Source organism: Thermobia domestica, chromosome 16, assembly GCF_964235325.1.
Source record: "Thermobia domestica chromosome 16, izTheDome1.hap1.1, whole genome shotgun sequence".
NCBI classification, from domain to species: Eukaryota; Metazoa; Arthropoda; class Insecta; order Zygentoma; family Lepismatidae; genus Thermobia; species Thermobia domestica.
Window position 1 is genome coordinate 137,156,403 of NC_137469.1, and position 21,783 is coordinate 137,178,185.

At 36.8% G+C, this 21,783-nt stretch overlaps 1 protein-coding gene across 1 annotated transcript in view; it reads right to left on the reverse strand.

Annotated features, from left to right (window-relative positions):
* Positions 1–21,783, reverse strand: part of LOC145673452 (tyrosine-protein kinase receptor torso-like) — a 292,790-nt gene that overhangs the window by 179,895 nt on the left and 91,112 nt on the right. The window contains exons 3-4 of the mRNA XM_081743164.1: positions 11,134–11,232; positions 4,872–4,939 (exon numbers count right to left, since the gene is read on the reverse strand). Coding sequence (XP_081599290.1) covers positions 4,872–4,939; positions 11,134–11,232 — 167 coding nt within the window. The remainder of the gene's footprint in view (positions 1–4,871; positions 4,940–11,133; positions 11,233–21,783) is intronic.

Sequence of the window (21,783 nt, forward strand, 5' to 3'; positions counted from 1 at the left end):
ATTCCGGTGTGATTTCCCTCACTGTGTTGGGAAATGTGGATATTTGCTGCTCAACGAGATGCTGGTTATAGGCGGTCCATTGACAATTACAATCAAAAAGTGACGCAAAACAGTTACGTGCTCAATATAATCACCAATTCGGTTTTGCGGCGTCTTCGAACTGGCTTTAAGAGAACATGATGAAATAGACTCTTCTTCAAATCCATGCGTATTTAGTAGATTAATTAATTTCAGCGCTGAACTTGACAGCGCTCTCAAGAGTCATTAGAAAACTCAACAATTTTTAAGGATATGTCAAAAATCATACAAAATGAGCTTCTCCATTGCATGTTAGAAGTATACCATGAAGAAATTGCTAATATTGTTTGTACTAACTATTAATACTAATATTATTAATAATAATGAAAAAACGAGGTCATATATTGTGCACCACCTAAAATTCAAAGCACGATTTAATATATATATATATATATATATATATATATATATATATATATCGGGTGTTGCAAAATAAGTGTTACAGTGTTACAACTCTTGGGAAGAGACTCCTGCCACTGAGACAAGAAAAAATGTTCTCTTGAACTTTCGGCTATCGGGCATAGTTTCGGATCTACAAGGTGCCGAAAACGTGGGAAAATGACTTTCGGACGCCAATAGTTCGGAAACTATCCAACGTAAAGAGGGCGGGTAAAAAATTCACTGAAGAAGTCATACCTGCTGTATTGAATTTTGCATGTTTCACAATCCTACCATGCACGCGCAAGGGATTTCCCAAACGAACGTAGGGAGTCCCGGATAATCTGTCAAATGAAAATTGATCTAAATGGTTATGAATTGATAGGTTTTCTACCAGGTAACAGTAATTCGTTTGTATTAAGTCAATATCTGGAATAAAAACAAAATGGCGGACACCTTCATGCCCGTTGTGTGTGGTTGCATAATCGCCAAGTACGGATGCTGGCCAACAGTGACGTTTTGAGTATTAAGTGTAGCGAATTTGTACTCAAATGCTCTAGAAGGACTTCTGAAGTGTCGGTAGAGCACAACAGGTGAAGAAAGATGATTCACTTGTCTGGAAACACTTAACGGAAAATGCCCATAAAAATTGCACTCATACTCAGTAAACGTGAGTTCAAAGCGTCAGAAATGTAAGGAATAGCATCAAGAACAGAAAGCCATTGCCAATTCACCAATAATATTCCATCAATCCGATGCAATATGATGTGCACGGTTGCATACCAATAAGGATGCAACAACTGAAGCCAAGTTGAAATTGTGCAAGGGGACTCACTAAGAAACTGGGTAAACTAAAGGAATGTCACTAGTGGGATCGCATGATCGATATTGAAATGTGGCCAATGTGTGTGTTGATATCGACATGTAGCTAATGGACAAATGTCAACATGTCCCGTTACTGCTGGGACACCGTCTCACGTGCGAAAACTAGGAAAATAACGTTGTACATTCTGCTATTATATCTGATGCACTTTTCGGTACAACGTAAGTAGAACACGATTGTATCAATGTCCCTCTTTGTTTGGGACATTGTCCCACAGTCGACACATATGAATAGAAATCTCTTAATCCATGGTTCAAATTCTGATATAGCGTGAAGATAACAAATTTGTATCATGTCCCACGTATTCTAAGACATATGACGTACTCAAAATATAGGAAAATACCTCCAGAAATTCGTATCTTACACACAGTGCACATACCAAGACAAATACGAAAATAGAGCTCCTCTGTGGCTAAGCAGTTAGCGTACGCGATTTTGGCGTGGGAGGCCCGGGTTCGATTCCCGGCGGGAGCTCATGTGGTTCGGATTCCACGTTAATCAGTAGGTTCACGTCTCATAGCCTCGCTGCTGAAAGGGACGTTAAAATCAACTCAACTCAACAAATACGAAAATGAACCAATTTGGCACATGTAACACTACAGCTGGAAAACTACATATGGAAAATAAAACGACATGAGAAATAGGAAGAAATGTCTTAAAACTCTGTTTACAACTGTTCAGTAGGAGTAACAAAATGAAACAGATAAACATGTCGGGAGGCTGTACAAGAGCGCTTGCCAAACAAAATGGGTACTCCTCAAAGAAATTAATAAAGAGAAAGTGAGGCTTCCTCGAGCCTCAGGGCTAGAGCGCTCGCTTTCGCTCGCGTGCTCGCAGTTTCCAATCCTACTGGGAGCCAACGGCCTTAGATTCAAGACCCGAGTATTTATTTTCCTATTTTTCGCACGTGGGACAGTGTGCAGCAGTAGTGGGACATGTTGACATTTGTTCATTTTCTACATGTCGATATCAACACACTCATTGGCCGTTTCAATATCGATCATGCGATCCCACCAGTGACATTCCTTTAGTTTAGCCAGTTTCTTAGTGAGTCCTCTTGCACAATTTCAACTTGGCTTCAGTTGTTGCATCCTTATTGGTATGCAACCGTGCACATCATATTGCATCGGTTTGATGGAATATTATTGGTGAATTGGCAATTTCTTTCATGTTCTTGACGCTAATCCTTACATTTCTGACGTTTTGAACTCACGTTTACTGAGTATGAGTGCATTTCTGGGCATTTTTCGTTAAGTGTTTCCACACATGTGAATCATCCTGCATCATCTGTTGTGCTGTACCGACACTCCAGACGTCTTTCTAGAGCATTTGAGTACAAATTCGCTACACTTAATACTCAGAACGTCACTGTTGACCAGCATCCGTACCTGGTGATTATGCAACCACACACAACGGGCATGAAGGTGTCCGCCATTTTGTATTTGTTCCAGATATTGACTTAATACAAACGAATTATTGTTAGCTGGTAGAAACCTTATCAATTCATATCCATTTAGACCAATTTTCATTTGGCAGATTATCCGGGACTCCCTACGTTCCTTTGGGGAATCCCTTGCGCGTGCATGGTAGGATTGTGAAACATGCAAAATTTAACACAAAGTTATCAAGTGTTGGCATGGGAGAGTGAGGAGTATCTGCAATTCACGTGCAAAGGGTCCCGGGTTCGATTCCCCCTAGAGTCATTTTTTGCTTCAACCAATAAAGTAGCCATTTGTAACTACAAGTAAAATATTAATTCACCACCGAAATATTTCTCACAGCGAAAGTTTCATGCAACTCCCCTACATATTTCCCATACGAACAATATATTACGTCTATTTAACATGGGAAGGTCCCACAAGTTGTAGCTAAAATCTGATTGCCACATAGCACATCCGATAGAGGATCATGAGAAATGAACATGAGGAAAATTTAACGTGGTATGTACCAGAAGGATAGGAGTTACAGGCTTCAAAATTTGAATATCCAAAAAATTGTATTATGGAATTATGTGGGTTTAAAGTAAATATCTTGAAAACCGTTAAAACAATCAAAACAAAAGTTGCACTATATAATGAAAACAAAATGTTGTACCGAAAGCCACAAACAGTGTTGCCATAAGTGAAGCAGTGTTGCCAACTCAGCATTAAAATATTTTGTTTGAAATAGCACCATTACAAGTGTGTACAGATTTAAAATGCACTATTATCACTAAACATAATAGTGAAGTGTAGTGGTACAGTGGTGCACACTGTTCGAGCTACGTGTGCTGAAAATTTACAATGGAGAAGTCATGGTATGGCAACTGATGGTATAAAGGAATGTATTAGAAAAAAAGTTATGGTTTTGCATTATATTTCTGTAACCCCAATGAATAAGCAGACAAGTCGCGAAAACAAAATGATATACACGAGGAAAGGAACACGTGTTTTCTAATTCTGTAAACTGGTTCTCCAGATTATCTTATCAATATTTGGAAGAGTATCTTCTTGTTAATGTTTTTCGTGTTAAGTGACATATTCTTTTCCTTTTTTTTTCCCTAAACATCATATGATAATATTACTGTACACTGTAATATTATCATTATTCACATTGGAGATATAATTATTTTATTATTACCTCATTTCGTTTTTAGTCGGCCCGGATAGTGTGTGATCTAGAAGGCTAGACAACCGATATTAGGAATCGTGGGTTTCAATCCCGCCTCAGACATGTTTTTGTTGTACTTTTCTCCTTATATTTCATTGTTATCTTTCTCTTTCATAGTGGTTTGGATCCCACTTTACACTATAGGTCCCGTCCTATATAGCTTCGGAGCTGACAGAAGACGTAAAAATGGCATCACTCGATCTCGTTTTTCAAATGCATCAATATTCTGTGACACTGTTGACATTTTGCTAGATGCATTTGAACTAAATTCGTACTATGTGACCCAGATTCCTTTATTACCACCTGTTGCTACATATAAGACTTCTCCATTGAACATTTTCAGCATATGTAGCTCCAACAGTGTGCAACACTGTACCACTACACTTCACTGTTATTTTTAGTGATAATAGTGCATTTTAAATCTGTGCACACTTGTATATGGTACTATCTCAAACAAAATATTTTATGCTGACTTGGCAACACTGCTTCACCTATGGTAACACTGTTTACATTTTTCGATAGGGAATTTTACTATCATTATATTGTGCAACTTTTGTTTGGATTGCTTTAACGGTTTTCAAGATATTTACTTTAAACATACATAATTAGATTATATAATTTTTTGGATATTCAAATTTTGAAGCCCCGAGCTCCTATCCGTCTCGTCCATATTACCTTAAATTTTGATGGTTTTCATTTCTCATCATGCTCTATCAGATGTGCCATGTGGCAATCAGATTTGAGGGACAACTTGTGGGACCTTCCCGTGTAAAACAGCTCAATTTATTTACCCAAATACATTCGCTGACTAGCACATACAAAAACCCTGTTTATATCAAATTTTTCTTATTAACAAAATACACAGAAAGAATTGGGCACTTACTATATTTAGTTCAATTGTGTCTCCTTTATCTTGATAATGCCAATGAACCATGTAAGAACAGACTTTACCTGAAATGATGATGACAAAGTTAGTTAAGAATAACTCGGCGGTGTTTGGATGTAGACATAAGCCGAAGAAGATTCAGATTGATTAACCTATATATCTAACAATTTAACTGCAGTATAGATTTAAGATTCATGTTTTATTTATATACATGCAGGGATAAAAGTGAGGGGGAACTCAGGGGGACGCTGTTACCCCACTTCGAAAAGTATCTTTGGCGCCCCACACTTACTAAAAAAATTACAATTGGCAAAGGTAGGCATGAGGAAGGGCGTGACGTTATGCGTCCTCCTGCCTTTTCAAATCCACTTTTATCCCTGTATACAGGTATATATATTCTAACTCTCATTCACCTCTGCCTTACAGTCTAATAGAACCCACTATTGTCCCTGTCTCTTACTTGTGTTTGTGTCTTTGTGTTTTGTTTTGTTTTGTTTTCTCACTGTCTCCTTTGATTTTCTCATACCTCGGCATAGCTCTTTGTGGGTTGGCATAGTTCATTCATCCAACTCCAATTTGTAATTCCATTACTAATAAAACTCCAACGGACCAAACCAGTACATACATATATTTTAAGATTATATATTTGTGTTACAGTTTCGTAATTCTAATATATATATATATTTCTTACTAGGATAATGCAAGCAGGATTTACAAGGTTGTTTTGTTAATACGTAGTCCGTTAGTTCTCACGATACAAGGTTGTCTTGTTAGTACGTAGTCCGTTACTCCTTACGATACAAGGTTGTCTTGTTAGTACGTAATCCGTTACTTCTTACGATACAAGCTTGTCTTGTTAGTACGTAGTCCGTTGATTCGCACGATACAAGGTTGTCTTATTATGATAGTACGTAGTCCGTTACTTCGCACATTGTCTTCTTAGTACTTAGCCCGTTACTTTACATGATAATTATCGAACAAAGCGGATTTTTGAATTCTGTTTTTGTAATTGACAGCTCCAGTGATTATCTCTACCGAGATCGTGAATGAAAAGATCCGTCAACTTGGAGCGCATAATTTCCAAATCAGAAACTAAATCAGCTCATAATTTTGTACAAATTTTGTACATTTTTGTATACTTTTTAAAAAATGTATACCTGTGTGTTCCGCACTCCAAGTTGACCTTTTTGTGTGCGTAATCAATAAATCCAAAGCCTAAGTAGCTAAAAACAATCTACGAATATTGTGCATATTTATACATCCTGTGTTTCGGGAAAATTCCATTCAAAATTACAAACTGAACCAGCAACATGGAGTGCGTAATCAAAATATCGAAAATCTAAGTAGTGAATATTATTGTATTTCTCAAGTAGAATTTTATACATCTTTAAAATAATTTTGAACACCACCTGTGTTTCGAAAAAATTTAGCCTCAAAAATATGAAACGAACTGTTTTTCGCTGACTAGTGCACATATCGGAAATCATGCATCCTGTTATACTTGTCAAATAGAATTTTATACAACTGTAAAATAACGTTACGCACTCCTGTAATTAGACAAAATTACCATCAAAATTATGAAATGAATTGTCGCTTTCCGCGACCCACCGTGTATATAGGAAATCTAAGTTATAGATATTATTGTACAGTTCGCGGCTTAAAAATAGTTTCAAACTTGTAAGTCCAAATTAATAACAAACTCTTGCTCTGTTTGCTTATGCATTCAGAAACATACGTCTCGATCGCCTAGTTGCTTCTAGTAAATATAAAATTCTGTTGTTACTGTAATATAAAATTCAATTGTTACTGTAATATATTTATATACATTTAGACATATGGAACGCATGAAGACAGATATCTTGGGAATCAGCGAAGTTAGATGGCCTGATAGAGGAGACATGTGGAGCGGGGACTTCAGAATGATTTACCCAGGAGCTGTAAACGGTACAGGAGGAGTCGGTTTTGTCTTGAATAAGAAGATAGCACAAACTTATAGGCAGTTGGAAATACAATGAAAGGATAATAATGTTGAAGATAGGAACCGAATCGAGAAATATGGCGATAACCCAAGTATATTTGCCTACATCAATTTACACAGATGAGGAAGTAGAAGAAATCTATAAGGAAATAGAAGAAGTATTGATGAAAGTTGAAAAACAGGACAATTTAATCATCCTGGGTGACTGGAACGCAGTAGTCGGCGAAGGCAAAAAAAGAGAACGTAACTGGGAATTTTGGCCTAGGATAAAGGAATGCGAGAGGTAGACGTTAAATTGAGTTCTGCAAAAGCCATAATCTGACTGTAACGAAAACTCATTTCGAACAATCACTAAGAAGAAGATACACATGGACAAGACCAGTAGACAAAGAAATATATCAAATAGACTATATACAGGTCCGACAAGCATTTAGAAATCAAGTGAAGAACAGTAAGAGTTACCCAAGAGCAGACGTTGACTCAGACCATAATTTAGTTTTGATGAAGAGCGAACTCCGACTAAAGAAGAAACGAGTGGTAGCATAAAACAAAAGATGGGACATGATCAAGCTAAGAAGAGATGAAAACATGAAAAGAGAATTTGCAAATGCGACAAAGAGACGTCGAAGGTAGCTTTAGCAGGTGATGACACCGACTCGAAATGGGAAGCCACGAAAGCAGGGATTACAAAAGCTGCCGACGAGCACATAGGAAGGGAAACGAGAACCCAACATAAACCCTGGATAACAGCAGAAATATTGGAAATGATGGAGCAAAGAAGACAGTTCAAGATAAGAAACAAAGAAGAGGAATACAAAGTTGCAGAAGTCACATCAATAGAGAAGTAAAGAAGGCCAGAGAAAACTGGATAAACAATTTATGCAAAGAAATTGAGGAAAATATAGTCAAAGGCAATACAGAAACGGCATATAGAAAGGTAAGAAAACAGTTCTGTGAGACAAAAAACGCACAGACATTATCATAGACAAGGATGGAACAACGCTAATAGAAGAGGAGCAGAAAACAAGAAGATGGAAAGAATACAATGAAGAACTAGGCAAAGGAGACAGAGTGAACGAAGAAGAGATAGAGAAGGAAAAAGACGTCGATGAAAATAAATTAGGACCATCAATTTTACAGTGCGAATTTGACAATGCTTTGGAGAAAATGCAACATGGTAAAGCCCCAGGAATAGATCAAATACCAACGGAAGTGATTAAGAATCTCGGAATAGCAGCAAAGAAGAAACTATTAATCTTATTAATTAAATGTACATCTCGGGAAAAATACCAAGAAACTTCGAGAAAAGCATATTGGTATCTATCCCGAAGAGAAAAGGCGCACGTAAATGCGAAGGACACAGAACGTTAAGTTTTGCTTTCCCATGCATCAAAAATACTGTGCAAAATTATCACACAACAAATAGAGGGGAAGATCGAAGAACGGTTATCAGAGGAGCAGTTTGGATTGAGGAGGGAAAGAGGAACAAGGGAAGCAATACTGAGTATCCGGTTGATCATGGAACAGCACATCAGAATAAACAAACTAATTGTGATAGCATTTGTAGATATAGAGAAAGCTTTTGACAACGTAAATTGGAATATCATATTCAGAGCGTTGAAGAATCTGAAAGTAGATTAGAGAAACAGAAGAATAATATACCAACTTTACAGGAACCAGACAGCTGTTATAGGAAAAGATCAGAAGGAAGCTAGAATAAGTAAAGGAGTGAGACAAGGATGTGGACTTTCACCTCTCCTGTTCAACGTCTATATAGAAGAGGCTATGAAAGAATTCTTAGATAAAAACGAGGAAGTGTAAAAATAAATGGTCAGGTTTTCAGGACAATAATGTTTGTTGATGACATAGCATTAATAGCGAAGAAGAAAAGGACTTGCAGGAAGCACTTTCAAACTTGAACGACCAACTGGAAAAAACATGCAAAATGAAGATAAATAAGAAGAAAACGAAAGAGATAAATTGCACAAGAGCAGGACAGGAAGGGGCAAACGTATGGCTAGATGGAGAGAAAATTTAAGACCTTCCCCTATTTAGGAAGTCTAATATCCTCGGACGGAAGAAGTTTTTTTTTTTTCTAAAAAAAGAAAAAGGACGGAAGAAGTGAAAAATACGTAAGTTCCACAATAGTATAGGCTAAACAAGCATTCAATAGGAAAAGAGGATTACTAACATGAAGAAATGTGTCGCTGGACGTCCGCAAACGATTTATTAAGACACTGGTGTGGCGCTGTACGGATCAGAGACGTGGACACTGAGAAAAGCTGGAATATACAAGCTGGAAGCATTTGAAATGTGGTGTTGGCGCAGAATGCTGCGCATATCATGGACCGTAAGGAAAAGGAATGAAGACGTACTAAAGGAAGCTAATGAAGGACGACATATCATGAAGATAATAGGAAAAAGAAGAAACAGCATGCTTGGCCATTTTATTCGACACTCCGATTGGATCACTGCTGATAGAGGGAAAGGCAGAAGGAAAACCTGAAAGAGGAAGACTAAGAATAGAATATCTAGATGCAGTTACGAAGAAGAGGCCTTATCAAAGTATAAAACAGCTCTCCCAAGCGAGAGAAAAGTTTAAAATTTCCATGTTGCCCATCAACCTATGGTTGAGGTGAAGAACAAGAGACATTTTTGACTCAGAAAAGAAACGTATAGTGGACCGTACGATGCAACATGGACTCCTGGGGGATTTTTAAATGAATTTAGTATACGAATAAAGTACCATCTGAACAATATACTGAGGGGAGGAGGGTAAGACACTGAAACCTTTCCTCGAAGGGAAAAGGTTGGCATGTAAAAGTAATAGAATGCGAAAGATATTGATGTCAAATTTATACTTTTCGGATTCGAAGATGTGAAATGTAGCACTCCAGATGAGCATTCCTCACTTCCTTTTAGCCCTGATAAATGGAAAATGTTTTTAACACCTTGAGTCTTTCGAGTCAAGTGTCACACTGGTTCAGAGTGGGTCATCTGACTGTTCGGGTCACTGGAGCTAGTGAATTACGAGTCTGACTCCTCTGCGTCTCCTGGACCACGGGTCACAGGTCTATGTAAGTCAAACCAGGTCATGTGCCTGTTGCGGTCTCCGGATATAGTAGGTTATGGGTTTGACAGTCTCTGGGTCATCCGGGTCGCGGGTTACACTGGTTCATAGGTCTGTGGGTCAGACCAGGTCATGTGCCTGTTGGGGTCAGTAGATCTAGTGGGTTACGGGTCTCACTGCCTCTGGGTCTTTCGGGTCACTGCTCAAATTCGTGACCCGTTCCATTACTGATTTAATATTATATATATATATATATATATATATATATATATATATATATATATATATATATATATATATATATATTGTAGCCCAGAGCCTGTATTTTCAATATTTATTTCATTTAATTTTCTATTTGATTATTTTCCATTGAATTATTTTTAGCAGAATGAGGTTAAGAAATATTAAATAACAAAAACATTTCACAAGCTACAAGTTGTGAAGTTAGATTTATGTAATGATTATATAACTTTGGCATCAAGGAAGACATGATGCGGCACATTATTGTAACAGATAGAATCTGAAAGAGAAAAGAATCTGAAATAGTCATTACTGGGAAAGAATTAAGGAAATTTTATGTAACTACATTTTGTAAATAATTGTTAACACAGACACAATTTCGGAAATGTTAAAACTGCCAGCGTCGCGGACGTAGGCATTCTGGAGATTTTTTATCACTGATCAACAATGAGGAAACTGAGAAGCTTCCTGGAGAAGGAACATCATGCCTCTGACGTAATGATGATGAAGCGGAATCCAGAAGGAAGGAAGCTGAACAAAAGCGGAGGGTCGCTGGTCTCATGGAGGGAGTCGAAAGCAGGAGAGGTAGTCGAAGGACGAGGAAAGAGTCACAACCAACGGCGCGAGATTTGCGTGACGGAGTTTGATATCACTTGCTATATCTCACTCCGTCACGCAGATCTCACGCCGTTTTGTTGCGACTCTCTTTCCTCGTCCTTTGACTACCTCTCCTGCTTTCGACTCCCTCCATGAGACCTGCGACCCTCCGGTTTTGTTCAGCTGGTGGAGATGCTGTGCCTTTGTAACGATCCTAAATCTATAAATTAACCGTCTACATGGTAGAGATATTGAAGGATTTCATATTGCTAAGATATTTTACATTGACCCACTAAAACACCACGTTGTGAGACTTATGTCTAGGTAACATATATATATATTACCTAGACATAATTACTAATCACTACACTTACCGTTTGGAGCATCGAATTTGAAAACTGCCCCGAACTTTCCATCAATCAAAGATTCACTCACCATTTGGATGTTCTCTACAACGGAATCGTTACCATCGCCTAAAAATAAATAAATAAACATATAATACAAATATAACTAAATAGCTGTTGAATAGGTAAACTACAAAATTGTCGATATCTGTTTCCAGTGTTATTTCTGCCATTGAAAAACGAAATATAAGTATAATGCTGATTTTACGTCTCTGTATTTAACAAAAGATTAATATGGTATGGAAAAGTAATTAACATCACATACATAAGACACTTAAACCAGCATTTAAAGAAAACCATATCAATAAATTTACTCATTTAACGGAAAATAATCCAGAAAAAACATCATTAGTAAATACAAAGTATTGACATATCTCTCACGAGACGCCATATATTCACTAGAATCAATAAGTCCACTAGGAAATAAATTATCAATATTTCCATAACTATCGACTGAAGCAAGATCAATATTACTCTTCTGAGCTGAAAAGTTTATGTTAGCAATTCTCTTGGTTTTTATTAATGTTTACTTTGTTGTTCACTTCCGCTCTGTATTTTAGTACGGTATTTTTGAGTTTTGAGAAAGTGAAAACACTGATAGTGTACATATTTTCTTGTTATACAGCGAAGTGAAAAAAAACAGCTTAACACCCTGATCGATTCAGTACCTTTCATTCAGTACCCCTGCAACAATTCAGATGTGTGCACGTGCTGTTCCAAGCAAGCCGGTCTTGATTGTTGTTTTCTCCTTTTCCTCTGGGGTTTGTGTAACCCTACCTCACCATTTACGTACTAGTTTTTGAAATCGCATGTTTCTTATTCTTAAAGAAAATGAGTTCTACAAGAAACAAAATGAACGTAGACGAGCCGTGTTTTTCGGAGTGGGCTGTTGAAATGTTAGAGGATATGGAAAGTGATTTCAGTGGCGAAAGGGTGAAAGTGTGTCCTTGCAACATCTAAGTGATCATGAAGATGACGTTATTGAAGGGAACCAAGACGAAATCATTGAAAGTGAACCCAGAATTTCAAGTGAAACTGAAAAAGAGGCAAAGGAGGATGAAGAAGCGTCACCGTCTCGAAAAAAGAAAAAAGTTTCAGAAGAAACGTACTTTGGGAAGAACCGGTTTAGGTGGACACCCATCGAACCAAAGAAATACGTGCGGACGAGGCGACATAATATTATCTTCCACCTTCCTGGATTAACTCAGCAATCCAAATCTCTTGGTACAGGATGCACTGAACGAGTAGCGTGGGAATTGCTGTTTACAGATGACATCTTGGAAGAGATAGTTCGTCAAACAAACCAGAAGTTGTTAGCTGTGAGGCAGGACTTTTCTGATGAGAAGCGATCTGACTACATAGACATGACTCTGCAAGAGTTGAAGGCTTACCTTGGACTACTCTTTCTTTGTGCAATTTTTAAAGCTAATCATGAAGATATTACTGCACTATTTGCAACAGACGGTACAGGAAGAGATATCTTTCGCTGCACAATGTCACAAAAGAGGTTTCTAGTAGTTCTTCAGTGTCTTCCATTTGATGATGCTGCATGCAGAATTGAACGCAAGAAAACTGACAGAACAGCCCTATTTTCCTGGGTGTTTGAAAAATTTATAGAAAATTGTCAGAGATGTTACTCTATTTATGAATATGCTTGTGTGGCCGAAATGTTGGTGGGATTCAGAGGCCGCTGCAAATTTAAAGTGTATATTCCCAGCAAGCCTTGTAAATATGGAATAAAGATTATGATAGTGAACGACGCTAAAACACATTACTGCAGTAATGCATTCATTTATTCAGGAACGGACAGTGATGGAAAAGGCCTATCTTCTGTCGAGACCAAACTCCATAAACCAACTCAATCTTTACTCCGCTTAGTGACTCCAATTATTGGCAGCAATCGCAACGTAACCGCTGATAATTTGTTCACTTCCATTGAGTTAGTGACAGAGCTTCTGAAGAGAGACTTAACTTACGTAGGAACTCTAAAGAAAAATCAAAAGGAAATACCAAAAGAATTCCTTCCCTTCAAAACTAGAGAAGAAGGGTCCTCATTGTATGGATTCACAGGTGATATCACACTTCTCTCGTATGTTTCAAAACGTAACAAAGCAGTTCTCCTGATTTCCTCAATGCATCACAGCAAGGCAGAAGACATAGAAACAGGGAAGCCTGAAATAATTGAATTTTATAATCAAACCAAGGGAGGAGTAAACGCTCTTGATGAAAAATGCTCCGTTTATTTCACTAGTCGTCGCACACGGCGTTGGCCGCTTGCCATATTCTACACTTTTCTGCAGTCTAATCAACAGCTATGTTCTATTCAGCTCATTTGCTGGAAATCCTTCACAGACAAGGTTAATTTTCATCAAAACTTTGGCCGAAGATCTAATACGACCACATTTGAATGCAAGACTTCTGAATAGCCGCTTACCAAGAGAACTGCGTATGACTATTTTCCGCATTTTGAGAACAAAGGTTCCTGCAGAACGTCCGAGCGAGTTTGACAAACAAGTGCGATGTGGAAAGTGCCCAAGAAAGAAAGACAAGAAGATGAAGAACGCTTGTTACCGATGCCTAACTCCTGTTTGCGGAAAATGTTATATCTTCTTCTGCGCCATATGAAAATTTCAGGGAAAAAAATCATGTTGAAAAGTTTTATGTAGTTTCAAAATATATTAATAGCGGTATACCACTCTTGGTATATCTCGTGTAACTAGGTAGTCAATAAAGTGTTTCCCAAAATACACCAAACAACTTTTCGTTGCCACCTTGAATTTTCAAGAAAAAATTAAAATTGGGTTTGTCACCCCATCTCACCAGTTATGTTACAAAAGCATAACGTCACCAGTTAAGGGTTAAAGGAAAGAAATAGGATATCTGATCAGCTTGAAGACTCTCAATGTAATCATGATGATTCGTGTCAGTGTACGAAGAAATAAGAAGTGTTTGTAAGAAGTATGACCTGCCGAAAGTACTACTGAAAATTGAGACAATGGCGGTCTACATAAACGCTGCTAATCCACAATCCAACGATGGTGCATGCAGTTCCAGCTCCTCGGCTAGCTGCGACGTCATCGATGATAACTTATTTCAATTCAAATGATAATATGGTTGTTGACTTTTACAAATAGGGTGAATTGTTGATAGATTTTATTATAATTTAAAGCCATGTATATTGTTTGTTAGTCTTCAGCGAATAACACTCAACATTTCAAATTTTACTATAACCCACTTATAATCCTACACATAGAAAAAAAAGTTTAAAATCTACAATGTGCATTATAGGTTAGCAGTTCAAAATCTAGCCATTTTTTTTTTTTGCGTAAAAAAGCTTATTTCTGAAAGCCATCTAGCCTATTTTCTTCATAGGTTGTTGGCAACACTGTTGGACTCAGATTCATAGTACTTCACTTAAGTTATCTTGTAAAAGACTGCTTTCGAGATAATTTGCAATTCATTTATATTTTACTCATATTTATTAATATTCGTTATATTATTTAATTCCAGTATAATACAAATTAACTATTCATGAGTATATTTTAGTGTTATTTATTACAACATATACACGTACTTCTGTGCCATACAGTATATATGGAGGTACTTTCATTTGTCACAAACGATTTTACTATTTTTCATAATTTAATTTTTCTTACACAAATTATAGTTCTATTTTTTCATTTTTCATTAGATTTTTTTTTTACTTTCTTCTTTCATTTTTTAAAAAGATCATAAGAACAGTATAGTTTGTGTAATTCTCCTTTAAAACTCCTTAGAACTTGCACATAAACAGAACAATTTATCTTTCTTTTACACTAATAAGTTTTAAAAAACGCTAAAATTTTGTATGATCCAAAATTGGACCCGGAGAAATTGTTTAATATACACTGCAATATCAAAATAATAAGTTTTCGATTTGGTTTTGATTTGAGTTTAGCGTGCTTTTCAGCAGCAAGGCTATATGAAACGTTGACCCTTTTCAGCTTAACAAGGAATCTGAACTACATAATCTCCCGCTGGGAATCAAACTCGGGTTTTCTGGACCAAAAGCATGCACGGCATCCCCGAGGGAGTTCACCAGAATAACAGAGTTACCAACCCAACATATTATATTATTTCCAATGGCATTACTTCAGATTATTACATATTTGAAATCAAGATGTCAATAATAATAATTAAAAAAAAAACTTACAAGACCACATTTGTAAATTTTCGTTTGGGTTCGAGTGCTCCTTCGTGGTAATGTGGATAGCGTACGCGCCTTTGGCGTGGAAAGACTTGGATTTGATATCCGATTCGAGCCTCATGTGGTCTGGATTCCACGTTAAGCTGAAGGTCCACGTGTTGCATAACTTCGTTGCTGAACGGGACGCTAAACTGCAATCCAATCCATAAAACAAGTAGATTTGAAATGTATAATAATACCATTTAAAGAGATTCAACTTTATGTTGGGTTGGAAACAACGTCAATCTGGTGTTATTGCATAGTATGTCAATCGACTTTCATCTGTCCATAGTCACATCATATAAAATTTGAGTGTTTCTAATTTGTTAGTTTAAAAGTTACAAAGGAATTTCTAGAAAAAAGGGCTCACCCTGTATATATTTCTAAAGACAGACAATGTGGTGTAAGGGCAACTTTAAAGTTTGTTCTTCATCCGAAAACACAATGACTTATTTTTTTAATTTTATTTTTTTATTTTAAAGAAGAAAATTAATATATTGGATGTATCCAATATACTAAAGAATATACATAAAAATACATAAACATATTGAATTATAAAATAATAATATACAAAATATTAATGAAAATAAAAGAATAAGAAAAATAACTGCTACAGAAATTAACAACAATTGAAACAATTAATAAAAGTTTTGTTTCGAATCAAGAAATCAAATACACGATAAATGTAATAAGTGAATCTACAATATATCGCACACCTGGTGGAAGACTGTTACAAGCCAAAAATACTCATTTGTGGTAGCATGACTTTTGAAGTTTGTTCTATCAAAATCGTTGCCTGGAATACTGGTATTTCTGTCATCTAGGAGTTAATTTGTTTAGTTATGTTCATGCAAAAATACAACCAGGTAGAACTCGCTTCTATTTATATATTCACTTTTGAGCGATGATAACTCAAAATTTCCATTTTTTGAGTTGTAACACTCTTGTACAGAGCATGCGATATATATACACTCTTTAAAAAACCCACTGAGTCGCCGGTGCTGGTTAATTCCAGCTTCTGAAAAGATTCATTAAACTGAAGAATATTTTTTAAAAAACTGAGTGCTTTCAATGTAAATTCATTTTGATGTGAAAATTAGAGAACTATTAAAATCGCGATATGTAATTCTATTTTTATTAATTGTTTCAATTCTGGTTGAAAAAAAGTCAGAATTAATTAAGATGAAGTTAGAAATTTAGAATTATTAGTTGATACCGTACACTAAGGTTATTTGGAAAGTTTTTTTTTCTTTTTCATACTACCCCTTGTTATTATTGCAATTATTTTTTCTTCTTGTGATATTTCTAGAGTTTAGTCCATGTTACCTTTTCCGGCAGCCGTAACAAAATTTTACTCAAGCCTCCTAGGAGACAAACTGTGCAGTTTCCAAGTAGCTCCGTTTTTGGGACTACTTGCAAAAGGCATGTTTTTTCATTGTAGTAACAGTTGTTTGAAAGATGTGACTATTTGGAAAGAACCACTTGGAAGATCACACGTTCTGAGAAGATTGATATGCAATATGCCTATGTTTCTTTCATAACAATGTGTTCCTACGCTGTTTTAAATAAAAAAAAGAGACTTTTTTGAACCTTTTGGTTAAACACAATAAATTGTTGAAACAATCTAAACTAACTATAGTGGTAAGCTTGTCTTCCTGAAGGTCTACAGAACCAATAAAAAATTCTTTTTGCAATATGCTTTTATAATCGGTAGTTTTTCAAACAATGCAAGGGAAATTTTGGCAAATGCCAATACTCGCATAAGCTCTTAACACTTCTTTAACACACTAAAACATACCCAGTGGCGTATTTACGATTTTGTTTCGGGAGGGGCTTTGCTAACTTTCGGGGGGGGGGGGGAAGTTTGCCTGGAAATGTGAAAATTCTGCAAGATATTTACTTTACTTTACTATACTAAGTAAGATTTCGGGGGGGGGGGCTTAAGCCCGGAAGCCACCTCCCTAAATACGCCACTGAACATACCCTACGTAATTTTATGAAATTTATGTATGTATCAGATCAGTAATTGCCTTACATTGGTTTACAAACTTAACTGATACCATTTTTACAAGTGTACATTTACGTTAACTCTTTGCAAAAATATAATATGGTACTGTTATAATAATAATGGGTGATATCAATAAAAATAAGTAACTACTCCTGAGAAGTCCTGCTCGAGAATCGGAGTAACTACAGCTGGAGTAATCTCCTCCCTCAATTTCGTATCAATAAAACAAGCCACTACTCAGGTCTAGTCTGCTCCAGATATATGAACGTTTACTCGCGCTTCCTCTGCACGTAGCACTGAGTCGTATCAATAAAAGAAGTGATTACTCTTTTCTACCATTCATCGCGCAGTCATTTCGTTGTTTTTAACCTATGGCGTAGTATCTTAAAAGCCATGAAACTGGCAAGTAGCAACGACAGCTTCAATCAAAGTGCATTTATGGATATTGTAAAAGAGTTTCCAGTGGTACTTTCAAAGTCACAGCTACCAGAAAGTAAACGAAGGAAAGCCGAAACTTTGAAAGTAATTACAGTGAAATGCAACGAAATATCAAATACATCTACGACTGAGACACAAATTCAAAAGAGAATCTTTAATATTCGAGCGAGAATAAAACAAAAATAAAAAAGGAGAAAAAAATTAAAAAAAAAAAAATGGGAAAGAAGAAAGTAATACTGAAACGATGGGAATGAACCTATTTGAGCTGATGGATGTTGATTGGAATCCAGCAATATCAAGATTAACGCGACAAGCGCATATCACGTGTTGTCCAAGGTCTTTGTAGATTGTTTGGCTTTAAGAACGAAATCAGACACTTGGCTCCTTTGTTTTCTTTTTAAAAAAGTCCAGCCACCCACGTCATAAATCACGTCCATCTGATTGCGTTTGCTACACCATACGTGTCCCCTTTCGCCTTGACATAAACAAAATACATTCTCATATATACACCCTTTCTATCAACGTTGAGTTGAGTTGATTATTAGTTTAACGTCCTTTTCAGTAGTGTGCCTATATGAGACAGAACCCACTGATTAACGTGGAATCCGAACCACATGAGCTCCTGCCGGGAATCGAACGCGGGTCTCCTATGCCAAAGGCATGTACGCTAACCGCTTAGCCACGAAATAGCTCTTCCTATTAACGTATTACTCTCCAAAATACTAGGTTTCTTTAATGCCACTTGTGTGTAGTCAAGTGCTCCGATAGCACCCGGAAATGTATATTGTTCTTGCCACTCTGCCTTTGCTGTTTGCATATTACGCACACTTCCGGAAACAATCCATTTTCAGGTAGACATAGACAGTACTTTGAGCCACACCAGAATCCCCTGACATTCTGACCTGGAATCCCGGATCACTCACGTAACGCAAGAAAACCAAGGGCACCGATTTCTCTGTAAATTGGGGGGGGGGAATTCAGATGAAGAAGGTATATATATCAGGATTTTAAGACAAATTGCACTCTAATTATGCCAAATATTGTATATTCATAAATACAATAGGGGGCCCACATGAGCTTTGGGGGGCCCGGGCCCCCACAGGATCGGCGCCCTTGAAGAAAACCCGCATCTTTTCATCATTACGTAGTCCACCACCCGGAATTTCGGTTGATTCTCCTTTAAAAATGTTGTGCTAACCACTCTACATTTTCTTTCATAAACTTATAATGCTTTTTGTAATCTCCATTTCCAACATTTCTATGCAGTTTATAAGTTTTTCTACCTAGTAAAACAATCATATACTCTGCCATATTTCGCAAGGAGTCACCTATTTAGCTTGCTCCACAAATTTGGAGAAGTTACTAGCATCACAGAAGAGTCTTTGATTTTTATTGATATCAAACGCGCAGTAGTTACTCGGCTCGAGAATAGAGGTGTGGTTACTTCAAAAGGGCGGGGCTTCTTCAAGGTCAGCCGAGACGACTAGTGCTCAGTTCTCTTTTTATTGATACCAATGCGAGTAACTACTTCAAAATTGGGCGTAATGAGTAACTTCTCCGTTTTATTGATATCACCCAATAATAATAATAATAATAATAATAATAATAATAATAATAATAATAATAATAATAATAATGTAACACAGTACGATAAGGACAAAAATTCACATATTGAAATTCTTTGCTGCAAAGTCATATGGAAAAACAACTTGCTCTCTGCGGTGGGTAGGTTCAAGCGAAACTTCCATAATGTCATCGTTGTCTATCCCCTGATCAATATCATAATTTTTAGTAGAAAAAAGGAAGAAAATAAAAAAAGGGCCACAGATTGTCCTAGCAAGGAAGTGGAAATGTAAAACTAATTCGTCTCATTAGGGAACTTCTGAAAGCAATGATATTTAGCACAATCAGGTAAAAATCACTTTTCATTACAGAAACACAGGGACAATTTACAGAAAATAATAATAATAAAAAAAAACACAATAAAGTACCAATTGCTGTGAGAATTTTTAGACCAGTCTATAAATCAGACACATCACTTATGAACACCCATATTGTTTCTTTTAGATGCCGACTTTTCATTGGTCTGGAGAAAAATGGCGCATCTGTCATAGTTCTCTCATTATTATACCATATAACACAAAAAATGTGTTTTCCAAATAGCCCCAGATTTTCCAAATAACCCCAGTTTACGGTACATTTTAAAGAGTCGCGAACTAAAAAGAAGCTGGAATGCAGGTGTGTAAGATTTATTATGGAACAGAAATCTGAGGTTGTATTCAAATTGCGTTTGTAACATAATTACGCTAAATATATTGAAGTGACCATTTTCTTTTTAGAGTTCAAGTGGACGAATTAAAAAAAATAAAACACAGAATCAAGTAATTAAGTGATTAAAATAAACATGTTTCACGGTATATTTTAAATATGAAGTAAAATGAAAGTAACTTCATAATGGAACTTGAGTGAGACAATATTGAGTAATACTTTTGATTTGAAATATCTGGGAGAAAATGGTAGAAAACAAAGTCGAATTTAATAAATTGAGAGAAGTCTGAAAAATTAAAAGTTGTGGAAACTGAAAGTACATTGAGAGGTCTTAGCTTAAAAGTAACTCTACTAATCGGAAATCACAAATTAGAAATCCATGAGCATAATATTGTCTGTAAGTCCTTCACCTTTTGTGGGTGCTTTATGTACTTTGGGAACCAGAAAAGAAGCAGACAGACAAACTTTTGGGAGGATAATCTACGAGTGACACCCCAACAATGGAGCCACCGGAGATCAGCCAGAATAAAGACATTGACAGAGATCTCAGTCGAGGAGAAAACTTGCGCGAAGTTTCAGAAAAAAGAGTTTCCCCTCCCTTAATACTTAGAGCCTTCGCAGACTACGACACTTCGGGTGTCGAAGACGCGCAACAGGCTGTGTCGTTGCGTCGCTGATATTCGACACACACCTGCGATGCGACAGACGCTAGATCTTACTTCACGTGTAGCGGGAATAGTAAAGAGAAGCGATAAACAATGTAGTTTTATGTTGGAATTTTCACCAAACAATTCATTGGCTTGGTACAGAATTTTCGAAAATGGCAACATCCAGCGTACTACCAATACAATTCTTCTCTTTCGATGGCATATCCATGAATACACTATGGAATGCACAACACACTTTTCCAATGCTTTCGTCTTTTCAATTCTGTTGATATAGAAATCACTGCTGGAGTTCCGTATACTAGGTTGTGCCTGCATTTCTTCAATGAAAGCATTTGCATCGAAAGCTTCCACTGAGCTCATCTTTCAGAATGAATATCTGGTTGGAGAAAAGATAAATAGTGGCGCTGTGGCGTGTCTTTGTCACACGAAGTCGCGTAGTAGGCGAAGACCTGCCTGTGTCAGGTGGCAGGTTCCCGTGACAAGCCTGCGACAGTGTCACGCGTGGCGTGTAGTGTGCGAAGGTCCCGTGCACATCCATTGTAACAAATGGGAATTCATTACCCCGCGACAAGCCTGCCACAGAAAAAAAAAAAAATGTCACGCGTCTTCGACACACGAAGTGTCGTAGTGTGCGAAGGGCCTTACGCCCTAATTCCTTCTCTTTGCTCAAGTTCTGCTGTAATTTTTAAGAAAATCTTTCGTTTTTATTTATTGATTCCAAACAGATTAGGTCACTCTATTATTGCCAGCTGTAAATTCACTATTCGATACTTAGGATTTGTATTTTTCTGCTTTGGAATTGGCTTACTTACTACAAGATGACAAATATATTCTTAATTATCTATGTATATAAATAAATAAATATGAAAGTGACTATGTTTATGGCTTAATAACTCTTGAATCACAAGATCGATCTCTATCAAATTTTTAACAAATATCGTCGGGCTTGGGACGATTTGTATCATTTCACCTTGACGGTGCAATTTATGTTAGGGGAGGAAGAGATGATTATA